Source organism: Lonchura striata, chromosome 13 (genome assembly GCF_050655825.1).
Source record: "Lonchura striata isolate lonStrDom1 chromosome 13, ASM5065582v1, whole genome shotgun sequence".
Lineage (NCBI taxonomy): Eukaryota > Metazoa > Chordata > Aves > Passeriformes > Estrildidae > Lonchura > Lonchura striata.
Genome location: NC_140715.1, coordinates 12,843,804 through 12,863,306, shown reverse-complemented (window position 1 = coordinate 12,863,306; position 19,503 = coordinate 12,843,804). Strand labels below are relative to the sequence as shown.

General features: G+C 44.5%; 2 protein-coding genes and 1 long non-coding RNA gene across 19 annotated transcripts in view; 1 reads left to right on the top strand and 2 right to left on the bottom strand.

The window, feature by feature from the left end:
- The window catches only part of LOC110482694 (heterogeneous nuclear ribonucleoprotein A/B), a 28,786-nt gene extending 27,624 nt beyond the window's left edge, over nucleotides 1-1,162 (bottom strand). For all 8 annotated transcript variants that reach the window (XM_021552126.3, XM_021552131.3, XM_085591314.1 and 5 more), the window contains exons 1-2: nucleotides 1,010-1,162; nucleotides 615-899 (exon numbers count right to left, since the gene is read on the bottom strand). In XM_021552126.3, coding sequence (XP_021407801.2) covers nucleotides 615-862 — 248 coding nt within the window. In that variant the 5' untranslated portion in view covers nucleotides 863-899; nucleotides 1,010-1,162. The remainder of the gene's footprint in view (nucleotides 1-614; nucleotides 900-1,009) is intronic.
- Nucleotides 1,163-3,603: 2,441 nt separating this feature from the next.
- Nucleotides 3,604-4,735, bottom strand: LOC146766182 (uncharacterized). The gene is made up of 2 exons (XR_014958313.1): nucleotides 4,595-4,735; nucleotides 3,604-3,927 (listed from the first exon to the last, which is right to left on the bottom strand). It is a non-coding gene; the product is annotated as an uncharacterized LOC146766182 (long non-coding RNA).
- On the top strand, nucleotides 3,927-17,200 carry NME5 (NME/NM23 family member 5). Of its 10 annotated transcripts, none has more exons than XM_077786681.2 (7): nucleotides 8,283-8,461; nucleotides 9,400-9,435; nucleotides 9,535-9,701; nucleotides 11,447-11,652; nucleotides 12,030-12,130; nucleotides 13,135-13,253; nucleotides 15,552-17,200. In XM_077786681.2, the coding sequence occupies exons 3-7, from the start codon at nucleotides 9,573-9,575 to the stop codon at nucleotides 15,621-15,623; spliced, it is 627 nt and encodes a 208-aa protein (XP_077642807.1). In that variant the 5' UTR covers nucleotides 8,283-8,461; nucleotides 9,400-9,435; nucleotides 9,535-9,572; the 3' UTR covers nucleotides 15,624-17,200. The 10 variants fall into 10 exon arrangements, 9 of the variants coding, with proteins under 9 accessions (XP_085447442.1, XP_085447443.1, XP_021407903.2 ...); XM_077786680.2 differs by having other exon boundaries at nucleotides 9,342-9,435; XM_077786682.2 differs by having other exon boundaries at nucleotides 8,293-8,406.
- The last annotated feature ends 2,303 nt before the right edge of the window (nucleotides 17,201-19,503 follow it).

Sequence of the window (19,503 nt, the reverse complement as noted above, 5' to 3'; positions counted from 1 at the left end):
CCAAAGCACAGCGAAACTACACCGACTCCGCCAGAAATCCCTTGCAAGACTTAAGGCATTTTCTGACAATGCTGCAAAGTAGCACACCAAAATAGCTCTTACCGATTTAAACACACCGCGCATTACCTCAATCGTGCTAATTTTCCCTTTACTTCCCTTAAAAAACACTTAGGTTACCCCCGCTGCCTTCCAAGGCCAGAATTATTTCTTACGTGCTTTACAAAAAACATTCACATTTACATCGACGCCAGTGGCGATGGGCCATGCGATCCCCACAAAGTTTCAGCCAGCCCCCCTCCCCCAACAGAAAGCAACTCCTTCCATCCGCCCCTTTCGCTGAAGAGGGAAAGGATGAAGAAAACGCGGGAGAGGTAAATCCCCTTCCATTTTACAGCATGAGACGGCAACAGCCCCGCTCGGCGCCCCTCCCCCAGCCGCCACATGGCGCCAACAAAAGGCAGCGCCAGAACAAAGGAAGCGCTGGTGCTGCAGGGCCCCGGCTCGGCGGGGCCGCTCCCGCCGCCCTCCCCGCCGGCCCGAGCGGGGCCGGGGGCGCTGCCGCCGCCGCAGGGCCGCGCCGGGCCCGGCGCTGCGCACATGGCGCCCGCGCTTACCCCGCGTCCTCCTCGTTCTTGCTGGCGTTGATCTGGTCGCCCTCGGCCCCATTCTGGCTGGCGGCCGTGCCCGCTGTTCCCGCCGCTGGGCCGGCTCCCGCCGCCGCCGCCGCCGCTCCCGCTGCTCCTGCCGCTCCCGCCGCCGCAGCGGCCCCGCCGCTCTCGGCCTGCTGCTCCCCAGCGCTCTCGGCCGCTTCGTGCCCGTTCTGGGTGGCGCCGGCCGCCAGCTGCTGCTCCGCTTCCGACATGGTGCCCCGTCCGCAGAGGCAGAGGGACGAGAGGCGCCTGCGAGAGACGAGCGCGGGTCAGCGCGGCGGCTCCTCCCCGGCCGGGCCGGTCTGATCCGGTCCGCTCACACCCCTCCCCCTTCCCGCCGCCATCCCGCTCGTACTCACTTTTAAAATCCGCTCCCGATAAAACCCGGGCTGACCGAAGTCTAATTAAAAACCGCCCCGGCACTGGTGCTGGAGCCGATCCCGCTCCCCGCGGCTGCTCCGCACCGGCCGCACCGCCACCGCCGCCTCCCCCTCAGACACGTACTCGGGCCCGCGCCCGCGACGCGTGGCCGCCTTTATACCGCCGGAGCCTGCGCCACACCGCAACAAGCCGCGTCTTGGTTGGGCGTCGCCGCCTGTCACTCAGGGGAGTCTGCCCTCGCTACTGGCTGCCCTGCCGTGGTGGGCGGGGCCACGCGGGGAGAGGCGGGCGAGGCGGGACCGGGAGTTGCCGGCGGGGCCGGGCGGGATCGGGAACGGGGCCGGGGTTGGAGATGGGGATCGAGGCCGGGGCGGGATGGGGATCGGGATCGGGATCGGGGCCGGGGACCGGGACCGGGACCGGGACCGGGACCGGGCCCGGGCCCGGGCGGCGTTCCCAGCACGGTCCGTGGCTCGGTCCCGCCCGGGAGCGCCGGGCTGCGGCCGGAGCGCTGCGCTTCCCTTGGAGCGCCGCCCTGGTTCGGCTCGAGGTGCGCTGAGGGCGCTGAGTCAGTTACTCCAGGACCAGAGGTTTGCTTAATGTTTCCAGCTCTGCTGGTTTTGCAACCGACAGGGGCCAGAGTTTGTTGTTTTTAAACTTAGATTTGGATATTACATAACTCGGGGCTGGAGCGCCGAGCACGTGCCCGGGCCTTAATTCCTTTTGCCCAAGGATATGTCAGCCTGGTTGGCAAAGTTGTGGGTGAGGAGCCCAGAGGAGAACTGCTCCCTGTAACCAGTTGTACGGTGTACAGCTCCTAATGTCCTATTTGTCCATGCCAAAGGGGCAGATTTTGCCTTCTAGATTACACGTAAAGCTTACACATCTCTAAATAAAACTGAAAGTAAAGCCCTTTGCTTGTGGGCAAAAAGTAACAATTATTACCTAACTCACTGCAGTAATGAGTGCGCAGGTTAATGCTCCACCCTCTCAAATACCGCTTGTGGTTCAACTTTAATTTGCTGTTAAAACTCAGGAGTGCCCACAGCCACTTGTGAGTAGAAGCAGTGGAGAAACATTTTAAATGACCTGGTCTGGATAATGAACTGTCCTTCAACTGAGCTGCTTTTAGAACTGTTTTATCTTCAATACAGTAGATCAGAATTCATCCTTAGGTATGCCTGTATCAGCACAGGCTACTGACAGGGTAGGGTATGATCTACACAAACTCTCAACCACAACTTTAGGCTGAACTTCGTAAAAAAAAACATTCTATGAAGTCAGGGCAGTAAATATAGTAGAGACAGCAAGGCTTGAAAGTTGTAAGGTCCTCAGGACAGCTTGTAGATGTTGGCTGATAGACATGCTCATCTTTATGAGAATATATTTTTATATTGTTTTATTCTATTGAACTTTTAATAGAATGTTAGAAGCAAATAATTTTTTATAAGATACCATAATTTATACCATGTCAGAGGAGCTTACCCCGCATCCAGCAAGGGGGCTTCTTGTGATTTTTCAAGCAGCTTTGGCTTAGATTTTAAACCTCTCTGTACCAAAAAGATGTGGTTTGTGATTACAACCATCTGTCTGTCAGCTAAGTCATTCACGTACTGATAGCCTAGTGGGAAAATACCACACCTTTGTTTAAGTCAGGGAGGCAAGGCCACGCTGAGGCTTGCATGGCTGAAGTGGTGAATGCCACTGCTCCGGTTCCCTGTCCACCTTGTTTTTGCAGCCTTTTGTGCATGCAGCTGTGGCAGGTGACTGTGGAAATAGATCTGTGCTGAAGTTACAAGTTTACAGAGCAGAACCTGAGAGTAAAATGAAATTTGCAGCAATTTGCTGGGTCTGTCAGGCTCAGCTGATGGACATAACCTGAATGCTCTGGATTATATATTTATAACTTCATTTTCTTTCAAGATTCACTGCCCATAACATCTGCTTTGTATTTCATCGAATCTTGCTAAGAACATGAATGTCATCTCATTAGCACTTCTACATACATTTTCCTTTCCTTTCTCTTCTCTTTTTATTTCTCCAGTTCTGTTTTTTGCTTTGCTGAACCTGTGTCATCCTTCCCTACCACTGGCACTTTGTCAAGTGTTTTCCTGTTTCTGACTAACAGTGCTTTCTTTAAAGCCATGCTCATTTCCAGCTGCCCGTTTCTCCTGGTCAGTCCCTCTCAATCTCCCACCCTGGCAATTCCAAGCAGCAGGCCCCAGCTGGCAGGGCTCTTGTGATTCCCAGTTGCCCCATGTTAATGGCTGTTTGATTAAACCTTTTGTGTCATATCCAAGAGCAGGATAACCATGGGGCTGTAGACTGGCTAAGGAGCCTGGTTTGAGAACTGTGACTGGCCCAACTAACAAAGTCATTCTTTACACATCTAGACATCAAGGACTGAGAAATTTGAGAATGTGGGTCATTGTGATTATTTTTTGTCTCACCAGGCCCCATCATGCCACAGGTAATGTTAATGAATTTCTCTGGGCTGTGACTTTGCTTTTGGTCTTGCTTTTCACTCCCCACTCAAAGCCTGTGGTTAATCAAAGAAAAATACACACATACCTTCTTGGGAGGCAATTCTCCCTATATGACACATTTACTGCTGAGAAAAAAAAAACAAACTGTCATTGCCATTTTTTAATACTGTAATTGCAATGTTTACTCATGGTGTTGACTGAAATTCCATTGAATTTTACTTGCATATGGGGCTTCTCATGTTGGGTCTAATTCTGCTGTTCTATCAAACTTGCAGTTTATGCCAAGCCCTGCCCTTGCTGTCTGTTCATAGGAGTTTTGTCACATACCTATATTTATTACCGCCTTCTTTTTCTTGGTCACCCTCCATTTCCTCATTATTTCCCATCTGTTGATTTTTCTATCTTCTCTTCTAAAAAAGAAAAAAAAAAAAAAAGAGAACCAACACATAATCCACTCTCTTAAAACTTGGTGTAATTTCTCTATTTCCCATATCCTATGCCTGTCTTGTCTAAGTTGATTGTAAGCATCTCAAGGCACAGACTGCCTGCTCTATACCAGATACCACGTTATAGGAAACTGCTGAGTTAGTCTTTATGCACAGCATAAGTAAATACATTTTATTAATAATAATAACAACTATGCAATTAATCCCATATAATTTAATGATGGGACTGAATGTAATGGCTCAAAAGAAGTATGGCAAAAAGGATTCTTTATGCTACACGGAATTAAGGTGAATAGAAGATATCTTGAAGTAGGCATGACAATATATCTTTAAAAATGCCTTATTTAACCAATTGCCTCTTTTAATTTGTTAGATAAAAGATTTTTATTGGTTTATTCATACATTCATTTCTTCATTGTGATAGGATCACAATGACTACTTATCTCTGAGCATGGTGGCCTCAGGGATAATCCAAATAAGCATTATGTTAAACATTGTCTAGAACAATGGAGCAGCAAACACATGCAAGTGTTTCTGCTCCAAAGTTTAGGTGAAAGCCTGATATCTATATGCAGTATTTATATAGAATGTCTTTATATAGATGAGGAGGAAATAAGTTGTCAGCCCCAACCTCTGCAGGTGTTCAACAGGAGCTCATCTTGAGCAACAAGGTGGGATAAAGCAGGAAGGTGTTTATCTGCAAGGGCAGTAGAGGAATTCAGTTGTAGGTTGTCAGGAAATAGGAGATGTCTTCACTGAGAAACAAAAGGAGCATGGAGATGTTGATCTGTGAGCATGGAGGGAAGGGAGGAGAGTGAAGGACAGTGCTCACCAGTGCTCCTGCAGAAAAATGAAAGAAACACAAGGGAAGAAGGGGCTGACAAGCCAAGATGAAACAGTGACTGCAGAAGTGAAAAGTGAGAAAAACCGCAAAAACTAAGCTGAGACATGAGCTAGATATGCTAAATGTGACTGAAGGGCCAACAAGAGATTGGTTTAAGATGGACAGAGAAACTTTCAGATAAGAGGAAGCAAAACCAAATTTGAAGAGGATTTAGGGTAGATCCCAACAAGAGACAAAGAGACATGACTGGAAGAACCTGTGAGGTGACAAGAGGCACTTATACCAAAGGCTTTTTTTTTTTTTTAATGGTCAAAGAGACAAACCAATCTCTGTGGGTGCTAGGAATCAGAGCAGACTGAATGACTAAAGCTGTGAACAAATGAAGGAGAGAGTGTTGGGAAGATCAGGAAACGAAATGGGGTGAAGTTATCAGGGCAAGTGATGGAGTTACAGAAGACATGTTGATAAGCTTTTTGTTACTGCCACTTAGAGACTTGTAGACAGGAAGCATGAAGAGACTATTTTATCACTTTTATCTTTACAGAAAATGGTGAGATAACAAGTAGAGGAAAACAGACAGGAAGGCTTGACAAGGGTTAAGCAGCAGCAATGAAAAGCTCACTGGGATTACAAGCATTCAGATGAGCTGCAGAAGGAGAATTGTTTAGTTGTGAGAAGGCAGAAATGGAGGAGAGCAGGCATGTGGGAGAGGAAGTTGCCTTGATCACAGGATTTCCGTCACTGCACTGCAAGAGCACGCATGGGTGGAGCAAGCAGTGAAGGTAAGCTGGTGCTGTGGGTAGGTATGACAGTTCATCATGAAAAGAAATAAAGGAAAGAGAGGCCATGGTGGGTGAAAGTTATATATGTGGTAAGGTATAGTTAGAACATTGCTACTAGGGCAAACACATTTTTCTCTACTTAACATCAAAATGCAAACAAAGCTAAAAGATGTGCATCTTCATTTTTAATCAGTTTTACTAGTTGGTATTCTTTAGCTTTTCTTCACTTATTTTCATCATTCTGTTTTTCTTTCCTTCCTTTTTAACAGTCTGCAAGATATTAGCTTTTGCACCTTCTTGCACTATCACAGGACAAAGCTCTGAAATAATATTTTTCGTTGAAATGTTATTTATCTGGTGTTGGTGGGATGTAAATGCACCTGCAGCCACAGTCTTTAGGTGGTATATTCCATGCCAGCTAAAAATAAGTGAGACAACTAAGGCTTGTTAAACCGCTTAACAGATAAGATATAGCAGCCAGGCTATGCCCTGAGAAGTGTTCAGAACCACAGTGGTTCATTGCATTGTAATTATCATTTTCCTTTTTTGTTTTGTTTCTTTTCCTAAAAGCACATCCCTGGCCTACAGAAGTTACAGAAGATGCTTCAGACCAGCATTTTAGTTATTGGAAATATTATTTCAAGCTCTGTAAAAACAAGAAACATCATGATAGTAACACATTGTTTTAAGGTCAGGTTTATGCAATCCAAGGCTTTAGAATAAACCTTTGAGATTTTACTACTGTTGAACAGCTTTAGGGAGCACATAATATTTCCTCTTAATGTGTGGGGCCACTTTAAATTTGTGCTTCTGCATTATTAAACCATCGTGGGAAGTGCAGCAGGAGGAAACCCGGGCAATTGGCTGCAGCTCCAGATGCAGCTGCTCGCTCATTGGAGAGAGGAGGATTCTCCCCGTACTAAAATTAGACCATCTCCGCCCTCCAGAAATGCTTCTGGAAACAGCGAGCCGCAGGAATTGTGACACAGCCCGAGGAGCCGCGGTGGGCAGGGAGCTGTGCAGGGCCCTGCTCCCAAACTGCAGCCTCGGGCTGCACTGGAAGGTGCTTTGGGTGGCTGGAAAAAAAATGTGCACAATAAACTGCAAGAGATTCATGTTAGCATGAAACACGGATATTAAATTCAACATTACTTATGTAATAATAATTCTGAAGTGTTCATGCGGGCAGAGGAACCCTTTGAACTGCTAAATTTAAGCAAGGGCTGTCAGACTTGTGCTCATTGATTTTGAAAAGATATGACGTCCTGAATTAACTCTGAACTAAAAAACTGGTGGAGTCTTTCATCAGCATGTCTTAAAAAATAAAACATGTTTATCAATTATCTCTGTGAAGTTGCAGTGTTTACAATGCCTTCAAATGAAATATTGGATAAGGTTAAAGAAACAAATGCCATGTGCCCATGTTGGTGAAGGAAAGCCTGTATCTGAATTTGTCTTGTGCACTTGGAGCCTTTATTTTTCAAGGTTATGAATAACAATGTCAGTCTTTGGTTTTTAAATATATTCAAATTGGTTGCAAGGAAATACCTGCATATTTTTATTTCTTGTTTCTATATTTATATTATTCACATTACTCATGAAAAAGATTAAGGCAAAATGGATTTTTCTTACACTAAAACCAGCTTTTGCTGTAAATTTGCTATTTCCTCACCTAACCATGGCACACAGTGTCAGCACCTCTGGCTCTAAATCCTAGGGGATTTTTTTGTCTTTTCTCCTTTGCCTCTACTTTCAGTCTGATGCCATTAAAACTTAAAGCCTGCACACCTGTGTTTTCTCTCTGTCCCTTTATCAGTGTCACCTGAAGGGTTTTTTTAGTGCGATATCCAGTTTTGGCTGAACTCAGCCGCGAGCCCCAGGTGTTCAGCACCTCGATGCCAGAGTTGTAAGCGAGCAGCGAGGAGCGGGGACGAGGCGCGGGCAGAGCGAGGAGCAGGGCGGCGGGGCCGGGGTTATCGGGGCCGCTCCCGGCCCACGCCCCGATAGCGCGGGGCCAGCTGGCCCGGCTCCACCGGAGCCTGGTAAACAAGGACGGCAGCGACACCGGGCCCGACTGCCCGCGGTCACGCTGGGTGGGCAGGGGCTGCCGGGCAGCCGGTTCCTGCTTAATGCCCAGCTCATGCGGTTTAGTGCACAGAACGGTGAAGGTTTCCTATTCGTTACACCTTTATGTCCGAAACGTGGAGAAGCACCGGCAGCCGCTGCAATCGCCTCGCAGTGCCGAGAAGCACCATTAGAGAGCTTTAGCATTGGAATTCGGGGCAGTGCTGGGAGCTCCCGCCCGCCGCCGCTGCTGAGGCGCGCCCACAGGAAACCTCCCCACACGCGCTGATAAATGACCTGGAATGCCCGATGTCTTTTCCTTAATTTTTTTACCTGCCAATAAATCGCGCTCCGTCGCTTCATGCGTTTGCTGTGAGCGCGTGGCTCCCTCAGCAGCTCTGAGCGTGAGGTGAAACCGACATAAAGCTTTTATTGTCAGGGAGGAATGAGATTTTTAAGATCACGCCACACCCTTAACTCCCGCACGTCACGCAGAGCCCATCCCGGGGTAGCCGCGGTGTCTCTCCGTCGTGTGCGCGGTGCCCGCGGCGGTGCCGGGCCGCCACCCCGCTCCGCCTCCGCCGCCATCACCGCGCCGCTCCCGGCCGCCATCTTCGTCCCGCCCCGCCGAGGCCCGCGGGCGCCATCTTGTGCCGGGCGCCGGGCCCGCCATCGCCCGGCAACGGCGGCGGCTGGCGGGGACCCGGAGCCCGGCGTGGCCGAGCCTGGCCGGGCCCAAGGCAGGCGGATGTGGTGGGCTACAAGCAGGCTTTGCAGCGGGGAGCAGGTTTTTGCAGCCAGGAAGGCTGTGCGTGTCTGGGTCTGGTGCAGGGCGGATGGAGAGAGCCGGGGCTGGGAGCGTGGGAGCGGGGCGGGCGGCGGGCGAGGGAAGGGCCGCAGGTGCCATTGTGTGCCGCTCTCAGGCTCCGTCAGCATCCCCGCAGCAGCCTGCGCTCGCAGTTCTCTCTGAAAGCTTGCGAGAGCTCAGGGTGTTTAGCCTGGAGAAGAGAAGGTTCTATGGAGACCTTCGACCCCCTCCCAGTGCCTAAAGGGGCTCCAAAAGAGATGGAGAAGGACTTGAGACAAGGACAGGGAGAGGCAGAACAGAGGGAATGGCTGACAAAGGGCAGGGTTAAATGGGACGCTATGGGAGGCAATTCTTGGCTGTGAGGGTGTTGAGACCCTGGCACAAGCTGTCCATTGAGGCTGTGGGTCTCCCTGGATCCCTGGAAGTGTTCAAGGCCAGGTTGGATGGGGCTTGGAGCAGCCTGGCGTGGTGGAAAGTGTCCCTGGCCACGGCAGGATGGACATGGTCTTTAGGGTCCCTCTAGACCCAAAATATTCAGTGATGAAAAGGTTACAAATGGACACAGGTCTGTCAGAAACACCTGCACTGGTTCCACCGCTCACAACACAATTCTGTGCTCTCAGCTTGCCAATGCATCTGCTCAGTCAGGAAACTGGCACGTTGTCTGGGGCCCATAAATACAGGAATTAAATAACCACTGAGAAATTACCCTGAGGCTTACGGTGGACCAGCTCCAAGTCATTAGTCCCACCCACAGTCCTTGTGTGAGGATACAGATTTGGGGTTTGAAGGGGCCCATGGTGGATGGTGGGTGTGGGAGCACAGGGAGCCCACATCAGGATGGGTGATAATGCCTTTCCTTATACATTGTCCAACTTAGTGAATAACAACATTAAATTTTGGCCTTATTTTCCACAAAATGGGAATGTGAACTACAGAGAGCTAACAAGTCCAGAGAACGCTGTTTTTTTGAGGTGGGTGTGACCCTCTGTTCCTGGGGTACATGGTGAGTGTCACTGTAGGTGACTGTGCAATAGACAAATTCCAAATGTCATGTACTGGTGTCATTGCAGTTTGAAAGGGGCAAGTGAATTATAGTTTAGCAGCCAGGATGGAGGTGTTAATGCCTGAACCTCAGATTTATGTGGAAAGAACTCTTGCTATCATCAAACCAGATGTCATTGGTAAAGAAGAAGAAATAGAAGATCTCATTCTCCTATCAGGATTCCACATCATTCAGGTAACAGGCTGTGGTCCAGAGAAAATAGCTGTAGTTTATAAGTCAGGAAATTATTTAACTTCTAGCAATCAAGCCAGTAACTAAAAGCTTGTGTGTCCAAAAATTGATTCATGTTCTTCATGTCATTAAACATTGCTGCCAGATTCTGTAAGGAGATGCTTTTTAGTGCATGGGATGGAACAGAGCTAACAAACTATTTGCTGACCACAGGAAAACTCACACTTTATTAATAAACTCAGATTTAACGAATGTATGGAGCAGATGTGTGAACTTTCCAAGGCAACTCTTTGGAGAGTGTGTCATTCAGATCTAATAATATTTTGTGCAGTGTGCAAGTGGATATTAGAGAATTAATTGAACTCGAATAGCTGGCCAGTTGCAGCCTAACTAATTTTTTGTTTCCATTGTTTTTACAGTAAATATGATTATTTAAATGAGCTTATGAATATTTAAATTGTGCTTCCGGGCGGCCGCTGGGGGGCGCTGCGCCCTCGCGCCTGTGGGCGGCAGGGGCCCCCTCCTCCCCGCAATGTCTTGTTTGGTTTTGTTTTTTTCACTTCCTCCCTAACCTTTCCGGTTGTTTTATTTATTTGCATTCATTTATTTATTTCTTAATCTCTTGGAGCTACTGCAGAAGCAGTCATGAGGATGCTCCCTGGGCTGAAGCCCCCCTGCTCCAGAGGCAGGCTGGGAGTGCTGCATTTGTTCATCGTGTAGAAGAAAAGGCACCAGGGAGACCTGAGAGCCCCTTCCAGTGCCTGAAGGGGTTCCAAAGAACTGTACAGAAACTTTGGACAAGGCCATAGAACGGTGGGACAAGGGAGAATGGCTTCCTACTGCCAGAGGTCAGGCTTAGAAGGGATTTTGGGAAGAAATTTCACCATGAGGGTGGTGAGGCCCTGGCACAGGCTGCCCAGAGCAGCTGTGGCAGCCCCATCCCTGGAAGTGTTTAAGGCCAGTTTTGGGATTTGAGCAACCTGGTCAAGTGGAAGGTGTCCCAGTCTGTGGTAAGGAGTTTGAAACAAGATGATTTTTAAGACACCTTTCAATGTGAACCATTCTATGTTTCGATTGATTCAATACGTATCAGCAGATGAGACAAAATAGATTATTTATTTAATTAATTGCAATATGTTAGTAGAGTCTTCTGATGTCTACAGTAACTTTGGACAGTAAAGTTATCAGGACTCTGAGTATATGGAACTCTTGTGTTACACAAGTTTGAGCTCGAAAAATGCACTTTAAATTTTTTTCTTGACTGTGGTTTCTGATAACTTCCCAAAGTTGTCCTGATCCTGGCCACCTGCAGGCTAGGCAGCTATTGAGAGAGTCACAAAGGAAAAATATAACAATTGTGTAATTAACAGTGTGGGCTGGAGAGAAACTTGTTTAAAAGTAGAACATTATGCTGTAGCAGCTGAGTAATAAAATGCTGCCCTTGTAACGCTCTTCACTTTTTGCTCTGTCATCTGGCAGTTAGAAATTGCTGTAGTTTGTCTGGGCTAAAATCACATCTTACTCAAATGGGCTGTTTTCTTAATTAACTTGGAAAACCTTTGCTCTTTGTTACTCTCTATCTAGAAGAGGAGCCTATCTGGGTGAATCAGAGGAATTCCACAAACTACTCTGTGTTCTGCACTTGAAGATATGACTGCAGGAGAGGACTCTATCCTGCCTTTAATGCTCTAACCTGTTTCAATGTAGCAAGCAATTTTTTTTATTTTTTTGTCTTCTACACTTTATAGAAATGGAAGCTCCAGTTAAGCCCAGAGCAATGTAGCAACTTCTACGCAGAACAATTTGGAAAAGTGTTTTTTCCTAATTTAACAGCCTATATGAGTTCTGGTCCTATAATTGCTATGGTTCTTGCTAGACATTGTGCAGTCTCATACTGGAAGGAATTGCTGGGACCATCCAACAGCCTAAGAGCTAGGATAACTCACCCTCACAGGTAACTCACTGAACTGGCCTTGGGCAAATCAGTAGGATTTTGTCATTCTTTTGATTAAGACCAGAATTATTCCTCTTTTTTTTTTTTTTTTTTTTTATTTGTTTGTCTGTACAGTGCAGACACAGGCTTCTTACCTCTTCAGTTTTGTGCAACAGCTTTTCACCATTGTTTTTTAGTATGCAAAGTTCACCTATTTTATGGGGAATGCTGAGTGTATGAACATTAAGTTTTATGTAGCTACTTCTTATGTTTAAAACAAAAACAAGCCAATGTCTTATTAATTAGTCCATATCTATTGCTTTTCTGTACTTTCAGTCTTCAGAGACTTGGAAGGGATTTGCAGTTGCCCTCCAAGCAGTTATTTCCCTTGTTTTCAGCTTAAGAGCACTCTATGGGACTGATGAGCTGAGGAATGGGCTCCACGGCAGCCTCAGCATCTCCTCAGCAGAGAAGGAAATTCGATTCATCTTTCCAGAAGGTAGAATGGTACAGTTGGTTCACTGCCAGTCCTGGGGAGGATGGAGTTCTTCCCTGTCCTGCCCTGACTCCAGATACAACTGATTTAGAAGAGGTTGGGTTTGTTTGCTTTACAGGATTGTGGGTCTCTTCATGTATAAACTGAAATTTTCTGCTATGAAAGGCTTAACAAAAATCTGTCTGAAGAGCCAGTGTATTTACAGAGATTGCTTCCACTTTTCAAACTCTGCTCTGGGAGCTGGAGCAGTCAAGGCTGGTAAATGAGAAGAAATAGGAAGCTTTTACACTCCAGCAATGTTTCTGGCACAGTCAGCCTTGGTTGACTTGAGAAGACTGACTCTTTTCTTGGATTCAGGCTGAGTAATTACTATTCAAAAGCAGCTGTATGCTCACATGACAGTGCAATTCCAAAGTTAAGTGCCCGAGAAAAGGGCCTTAGAACCTGGAAAGGCTGTAAGAGGGTCTCTGGTTTGTAATGTAGCAGGATTTGCTCTTTGACAGAAAGATGCAAGTGAAACTGCTAGAAAAAGTTGCCTACTGATACTTTTTGTCAGCTGTATCAGTGCGCTTAATAAAAGATGTTGCAGTTCTTTACAAATCTTACCCATTGTATTAACCATGTTTCTTCTCACTGTGCAAACAGAACAAGACTAAAGGTGAGATTTTTAGGGTCTTTAGAAACTAGCTGGAAGAAGAAAGTGCTAAACATGGGATATAGTGTTTCTCTGCTGCCCCAAATGCATCTTTAAGGATTCAGGTTTTCCCCAGATGATCTGACTTCCTCCCTTTTCATAATAGACTATCATCAGTGAAATTACCTCAGGGACATAGTAAAGAAGTTTAGGGAGTTTCTTTGCAGTTTGTTGTGGGAGAAGCTATAAAACCCATGATGTATTATTAACTTACTAAGGAAAAGAGCAACTCATATATAAACAACCTTTGAAAGAATGTTGGGTTTAATCACTCTAGAGGCTGCTTTCTAACACCTGTGGTTCCTCCTTGCAGCAATCTTGGAGCCAGTTCCCAGTGGACAGAGAGCTCGGGATTACCTGAACCTGTATGTGAAGCCCACGCTGCTGGCAGGGCTCACTGCCCTGTGCAAAGAGAAGCCAGCAGACCCCATGGTATGTGCAGTGTCCAGCACTGCTGGCAGCTCTGGGACGCTGTCACTTGCTGTTAATGAAGTCCCTGTTTATAGCAGAACTGCTCTGTTGGTGAAGAGCTGTGCTGTTTTAGCTGTCAGCTGATGAACTACTGTAACATTTGGTTTCAACTAGTTGACTAGTTTGTTAGAGATGACACAAGGATCTAAGTGCCTAAATAAAATCAGTTTCCTTTGTGTTCTTAAAGTTCCAGTCATTTACACACTTATTTAAGCATGCAGATAATTAATATGTGCAAGTTCCTGGCAGTTGTGGATTTTACATCATTGCTATATTTATAATCAACATTGCATTTTTCTAAAGGATACTTTTCAGAAAAAAAAAAGCCTTAATAATCACTTGGGGTGTTCCTATGAATTGTGTGATATACGTGAGGCCACGTTTAATGTACTTTGATTTTTCCAGCTTTGTAACTTGTTTACTTTATCTGTATGTCTGGCACTGTTACCATAGAAATCTAGGAAACAGAGATGAAGTCCATTTGCCCAAAGGCCAAACCAATTGTATCTATTCCTAACAAATGTGTATCTGGCCTGTAGTTTAGCACCCCAAATGATGGGGAATCTACAGTCTCCCTGGCAGTCTGTTTCAGTGCTTAATTATACTTGTTAAAAGCTTTCACTAAAAGATAGCCTAAATCTCCTGGCTCCAATTCTAAGCCCATTACCTTTTTTTTCTCCTTTTACTATCCCCAAAAGACATTGGAGACAATGTCTTTTTTTGTTTGCAGCAACCTATTGCATATTTGCATTTTCTTTCCTTTCAGTCTTCTCTTTGCTATATTAAATACTGATATTTTTCTTTAAATGTCCCATCTTTCTAACTCATTGTTTTGGCTTCCAGTTAATCTGCATTCTTAGCACAATTTTCTAGTCAATTATGAGGTATCAGTAACTTCATTGAGACAATGCTTTCCTTGCTTGTAAGAAAGCTGTATGAAACAGTGTCAGTAGCTTTGCTAAAAACATTCTGTTTGCACCTTCTTTGTTGTCCATAATGTCAGAAGGAAAATAGTGTTGATTTGATACTGCTTCAGAAATAGATATTGCCTATTGTTTTTCAGTTTGTTTTCTGCTAGGTGGCTTATGGGGAAACCGTTGGAATGATTTTTTTCCAGTATCCTTTTCTTTCCTCTCCTTTTGCAGATGGCATCAGAAATTGTCTCAGACATACTTGCTGTCAGTGCAGAGTGCACACTCAGAAATACTTGCTGTCAGCACAGAGGTTGTCTCAGCAATTTCTTAAGCAATACAGGACAAATTTATTTGGCTCAAATGATTTTATTTGATTTGATTTTTTTCTAAAGTAATTTTCCTAAGGGGTTTTGTGTTTTGGGATATTTTGTTTGTTTGTTTTTAATTTCTGTCTTGGGTTCTTACTACTATGCTGTTATTGCTTTACCTGTCCTAGTGCTCTGCTTGGCTCTCCCTTTGCAAACCTTTTATACGTGGTAGTAAAAGCAGAGTGTTGCTTACCTTCCCTGTCTGCTGTTCTGTCAGCTCTTCACAGTGTGGTATGAAGTTTGTTGTTCTCAGCATTCCAGAAACCAGTCCTCAACAGCCTTGTGAAGTAAATAAGGATGTGTTAAAAACTTTGCTTTACAAGTGGAGAAATCGAGGCAAAAGGTTAATTTGCCTAAGGCCAGGCAATGGCAGATGGAATTAGGACTTAAGGCATTCCTCCTCCCACATTCTCATTTAAGTACAAAATGCTGGAAAACTTAAAAGATTAATTTCAAAAATAACCATGTTTGGGTTTTACTGTTTTAGGTAGTGTAGGGTGATTTCAATGCAGAAGGCTGGCACTCTTAATGAATGATTACTGGATGAACTATCTCCAAGTGTTGTCAGCAGTAATGTTTCATTAAGCAGTTTCATGCATGTTGTGCAGCAGCATTTCAAAACAGAGCTGGCTGAGTTATTTGGAGTATGGCTCAAATGGTCTTATACTTTCACAAAGATAAACATTGTCAGGACAAGCTGTCTTCTAAAGGTCATTGTGCATTGATCAAAAGCAGTATAAGCTGTAAGATTTAACAGAACATCTTTAAAAAACGGGTAATCTGCATATCCATTTCTTTCTGAAAGGGCTTAATTTTGCAGTGCAGTAGGAGAGTATCTGTAGCAGAGGTTTCAAATAATGCTTTTATATATAATGATGCTTTTATATATAATAATGCTTTTATAATATTCTCCTATGAACTTAACAGAAAGCAACAGAAAGCTGAAAATGTTTGAATTTTGGTTTTTTTGTTCACAGATTTGGCTTGCTGACTGGCTAATTGAACATAATCCTAATAAACCTAAGATACGATATCACATCTCTCAGTAAGAGCGTCGGTGGTGAGAGCTTGCTGGAAACCATCTCACATATTCCAAGTTACAGATGTGTATTGTCATTTTTGGTGTGTCCTTTGACTGTATAACCAATGCTATCTAAAGTAAATGCATTTGTCATAACTGCTTTTGTCCTCATGGGATTAATAACCCTACACTTAACCAGGATGTAGTAGCTCTAATACCTTCTCTACTGACAAAGTGAATGTAGAATTACACAATAAATTTATGTCATTGGGTGATTAGAAAAAGACAATGTTCTCAGTGGGTGTGACTTACTGCTATTGTCCACATTTTTCTTAGTTTGGCTGCGTGGGAGAACAAAATAATTTACAACAGTGTGGATTCCGAAATGAAATCCACCTGTGCTTTGCAAAGCCAAGGGTTGTGTTTCAGCAATTTTTTAGCAGAAATTCAGTTACGAAGGGAGGGATTTGGATATAATGTAGAAAACAATTACTGGAGGCATATTAGCAACTTTGGAACTTTAATTGCTGATTACATCACCCAGCTAACATTGTCCTTGAGGATGGTTCACTTAAGTCTGATGTATTTTGTCAGAATGTAATTTGAAGGACTTATTTGAAGGTACATTCAATGCACCTTTCCCATCTTGGTGGCAAAAGGCTCAGGGACTGTAAATAACAAGAAGATGTATTTTAGTCAAGGAACTAAGGTTGTCTTCCAACATTTGTTTGCAATAAAGGTGCTTAATTGGAACAGCTCACCTTGATGTTTTCTGTGTTCTGCTCCTAAAGGTACACAACTTTTTGTTTTCCTCAAACTTTCATGTGTTCAGTTGAAGAATTTCACGGGAGTGCTCATCCACAGGCAATGGGTTAATCCCATGCTATTGCCTTTTATTAAGTAACTAAACTGTTTTTTAGGGATGTGGGGCAATTTCATTTTCTTCAAAGAGCTGTACTTATGCTGTTAACTTCAAGCTTTGTATCTTATGGTTTGACTGGCTGTAATGAAGAAAACAGTGTAATTTTCATAACTCTGAAATAAGAATGTGCTTGACTAATACTAAACAAACAAGCAATTTCATAATTTGTTTCATGAAAAAACTTGCTTCCCCGTTTGAGTAATTATGAGAAACATAAGTCATTTTTCTGTAACATCAAACTTTGTTGATGTGAATTGTTTATCCTCTCAGTGGAACAAACCACTGTTGCCAGCCCAGATAAACATTTAGAAACTGCTTCCTACAGTACCAAGACCTAAAAATCTTGGGACTGCCAAGATAAGGGAAAAAAGGAAAGCTCAAACCCTCAAATAATGAAGAATAAAAGCATGAGGTGGTTAGAAATACAGTAAACATATCTGTTTAAAACCAGTTTATTTTGCCTATAATTATTGTCCCCATATGTGTCTGATTGCTCTAATTACAGGACAGTTGTGCTTTGTGGTTTCCTGTTAGCCAAATAAAAAAATACATTTTCTAAAGATGCCAGAAACTAAAATCCGGTGAATTCACAAGGCATTCCCCTGTATTTTGTTAGTTACTATGACATTTGCCTGCTTATTTTGATGTGCTACTGTTTGGCAATAAATAGATCCTTAATGTTCCTGGAGTTTTCAGTTTTGCTTTTGTGCCAAAGCTGTGTTATGTTGTATGAGAGTAGGTGGGTCCTTACCCAGGGGGTGGGAGAAAGGACAAATGCAGCTGGTGCTGCAAATGTCACCTTTATCACCCACACAATATAGACTGTCATTCTGGTGTTCATCTATCATGGAATTATTCTCTAATGGTGGAGATAACACCTTACAGTTGCTGACTGGTGTTTGCTTCCATTTTCCTAAGAGAAAGGTGGAAAGAGAGAAGTTGCCTTTATCCCATGGGTGCCATCCTGACTCACTGTATCCCTGCACACAGGACAAGTATTGATCCAGCAGATGTCACAGCTGGGATCCTGAGGAACCTGCATTAATCAGTGGGATGTGGGCAGAGGGTCAGTCCCGGGAATGTGGAGTGGCTGAGCAGCCTGGTCCCGTGGGGGGAGCTGTGACACCACAAGAGAGGCTGTTGGGGCATGTGCTGCTACATTTCTTATGAACTTTAGGGTTTTTATTTAGCCCAGAGTGGTACAGGCTTGGCCAGGGTTATAAATCTGTAGCACAGAAAATGTAGCTTTGGGAAGAAAACTCAGATTAACTGAAATAAGTGTTTCCATTTGATATCAGCAAGGTGAGATATTCTCTGTGGGAACAAGTGACCTGTCCTCTCCCTCTGTCAAGTCAAAATAATTACCTTGCCATTGAGTTCTATTGGGCATTTTTAACTTTGAGGGAGTTTATTTCAGTTTTACTGACTGAGTGCTGGAATAGAGCTATGTCCATAAAATGAGCAGTTCAGTCTGTTTCCCATAATTCTGTTTTTTCAACAGAGTTCCTCCTGGAACTTTACTTATCATATGCTTGCTATCACCTGCACTGGAAGTTGTTCTTGGAGCTATACAGATTGAGCTAGTCTTGAGTATGTGATTGTTCAGCCTTCCTGTCTCACAAGGGATTTATTATCTTCAGGAAGAGTTAAACTGCCAGGAACCTTGGACATATTTTAAAGATGGCAGAAGCCTCAGTCAAAGGCAGTTTCCCATTGCCTGTATCTGTCAGAGCTTTCCAGCGTGCCAAGCTTCAGAAATGAGTCACTGGCCAGAGCCTGTGATTGTCATTCAGGAGATTTAAGATTGTTTCATGGAGATTTGCAAACCCCTGCTTTTCTCATGTAGGAAAAGGTGTGTTTATTCCTTCGTTTAAGCTATTAATTCTGACCATCCTTTAAACAACAGTTGATGAGGGTCAGTGTTCATTCATTCAATCAGAGTATTCAGATCAAGATGATTTGTGTTCTGCACAGTAAATGTTGGCTATTTTTTTGGTGGTACCCGACAACATCTCATCCTCTGAAAACGTTGTGGTTCTTCAGTTTCCTTTAGAAAAACAAAATCAGAAGAGAAATAATTTTTTTTGTTGAAAAGACTTTTTGCACATCATGAAAAGATTATCATAAAAAGATAACTTGCAATTGTTTTTGCAGTGCTATTTGCTTTTAGTAGATTTGTCGTTGGGCTAGAAATAGGACTTCAGTCCTCTCTACTCAAAGCAAAGCTGCTTTGCTTTACTCAAGCAGACTTGGCACAAGCCAGCATGGCAGTGTCACCAGCACCATCACAGCAAAGAGGGGCTTCCTGTTTCTGCTGTTAGTGAAACAGGACAACCTGCTGCTTTAGGATGGTCCATCAAGAGCAGCTGCCTGTACCTGGAAACGGCCCCTGGTGTGGATGAGCTCCTCCGGGTGTGGAGTGTGTCAGCAGCGTGACTGATGCGTGCAGCCTCCGTGGGGGGATGCCTGTCAAATCATTGTCATGCTGCCACCTGCCAAGTGATCATGGGGACACTGCCAAAACTCAGGGGAGAGCTTTTTGTTGGTCTTCGGAGCCAGAAATGAGGCATTGTTGTGAGACAGAATAGTTGGTGGGAGAAGAAGGCAGTTTGCAGACAAGTGGGTGAATGATACTCTAATAATGGTAACACTGAAGGATCAAGAATTCACTTCAGTGCTTGTGAGTGTTTTAGTGCTGAGGGAGGCAATGCTTTCTCACACGGATCTTCATGCAGTGCCTTGCTTGGTGTGCTTATACTTGTCTAGTGTGACATCAAGTCCCTTGAGAACCCCTGAGAACCCCATCTTGCTTAGCTGTGGTGCTATTCAGAAGCATGATTATTAAAAAAATAAAACCAAAACACAGCTCTGCTACCATGTCTGCAACTTCATTACCATAATATTTAATTTATTGAAAAGTCACCTGGGATAGGAGTCAACCTGGATGGATCCTGTTTGGCCAGAGAGAAAAGGCAGTTGGGTGCAG

What these genes read in the sequence shown, in the direction of transcription:
- NME5 (XM_085591316.1), top strand. Translation starts at nt 8,099, where the DNA reads ATGAGATTTTTAAGATCACGCCACACCCTTAACTCCCGCACGTCACGC. An exon ending in TTTTTGCAGCCAGGAAGGCT is followed by an intron (nt 8,462 to 9,399) that starts GTGCGTGTCTGG and finishes TGTGAACTACAG; the next exon opens with AGAGCTAACAAGTCCAGAGA. An exon ending in AGAAGCCAGCAGACCCCATG is followed by an intron (nt 13,254 to 15,551) that starts GTATGTGCAGTG and finishes TTTTGTTCACAG; the next exon opens with ATTTGGCTTGCTGACTGGCT.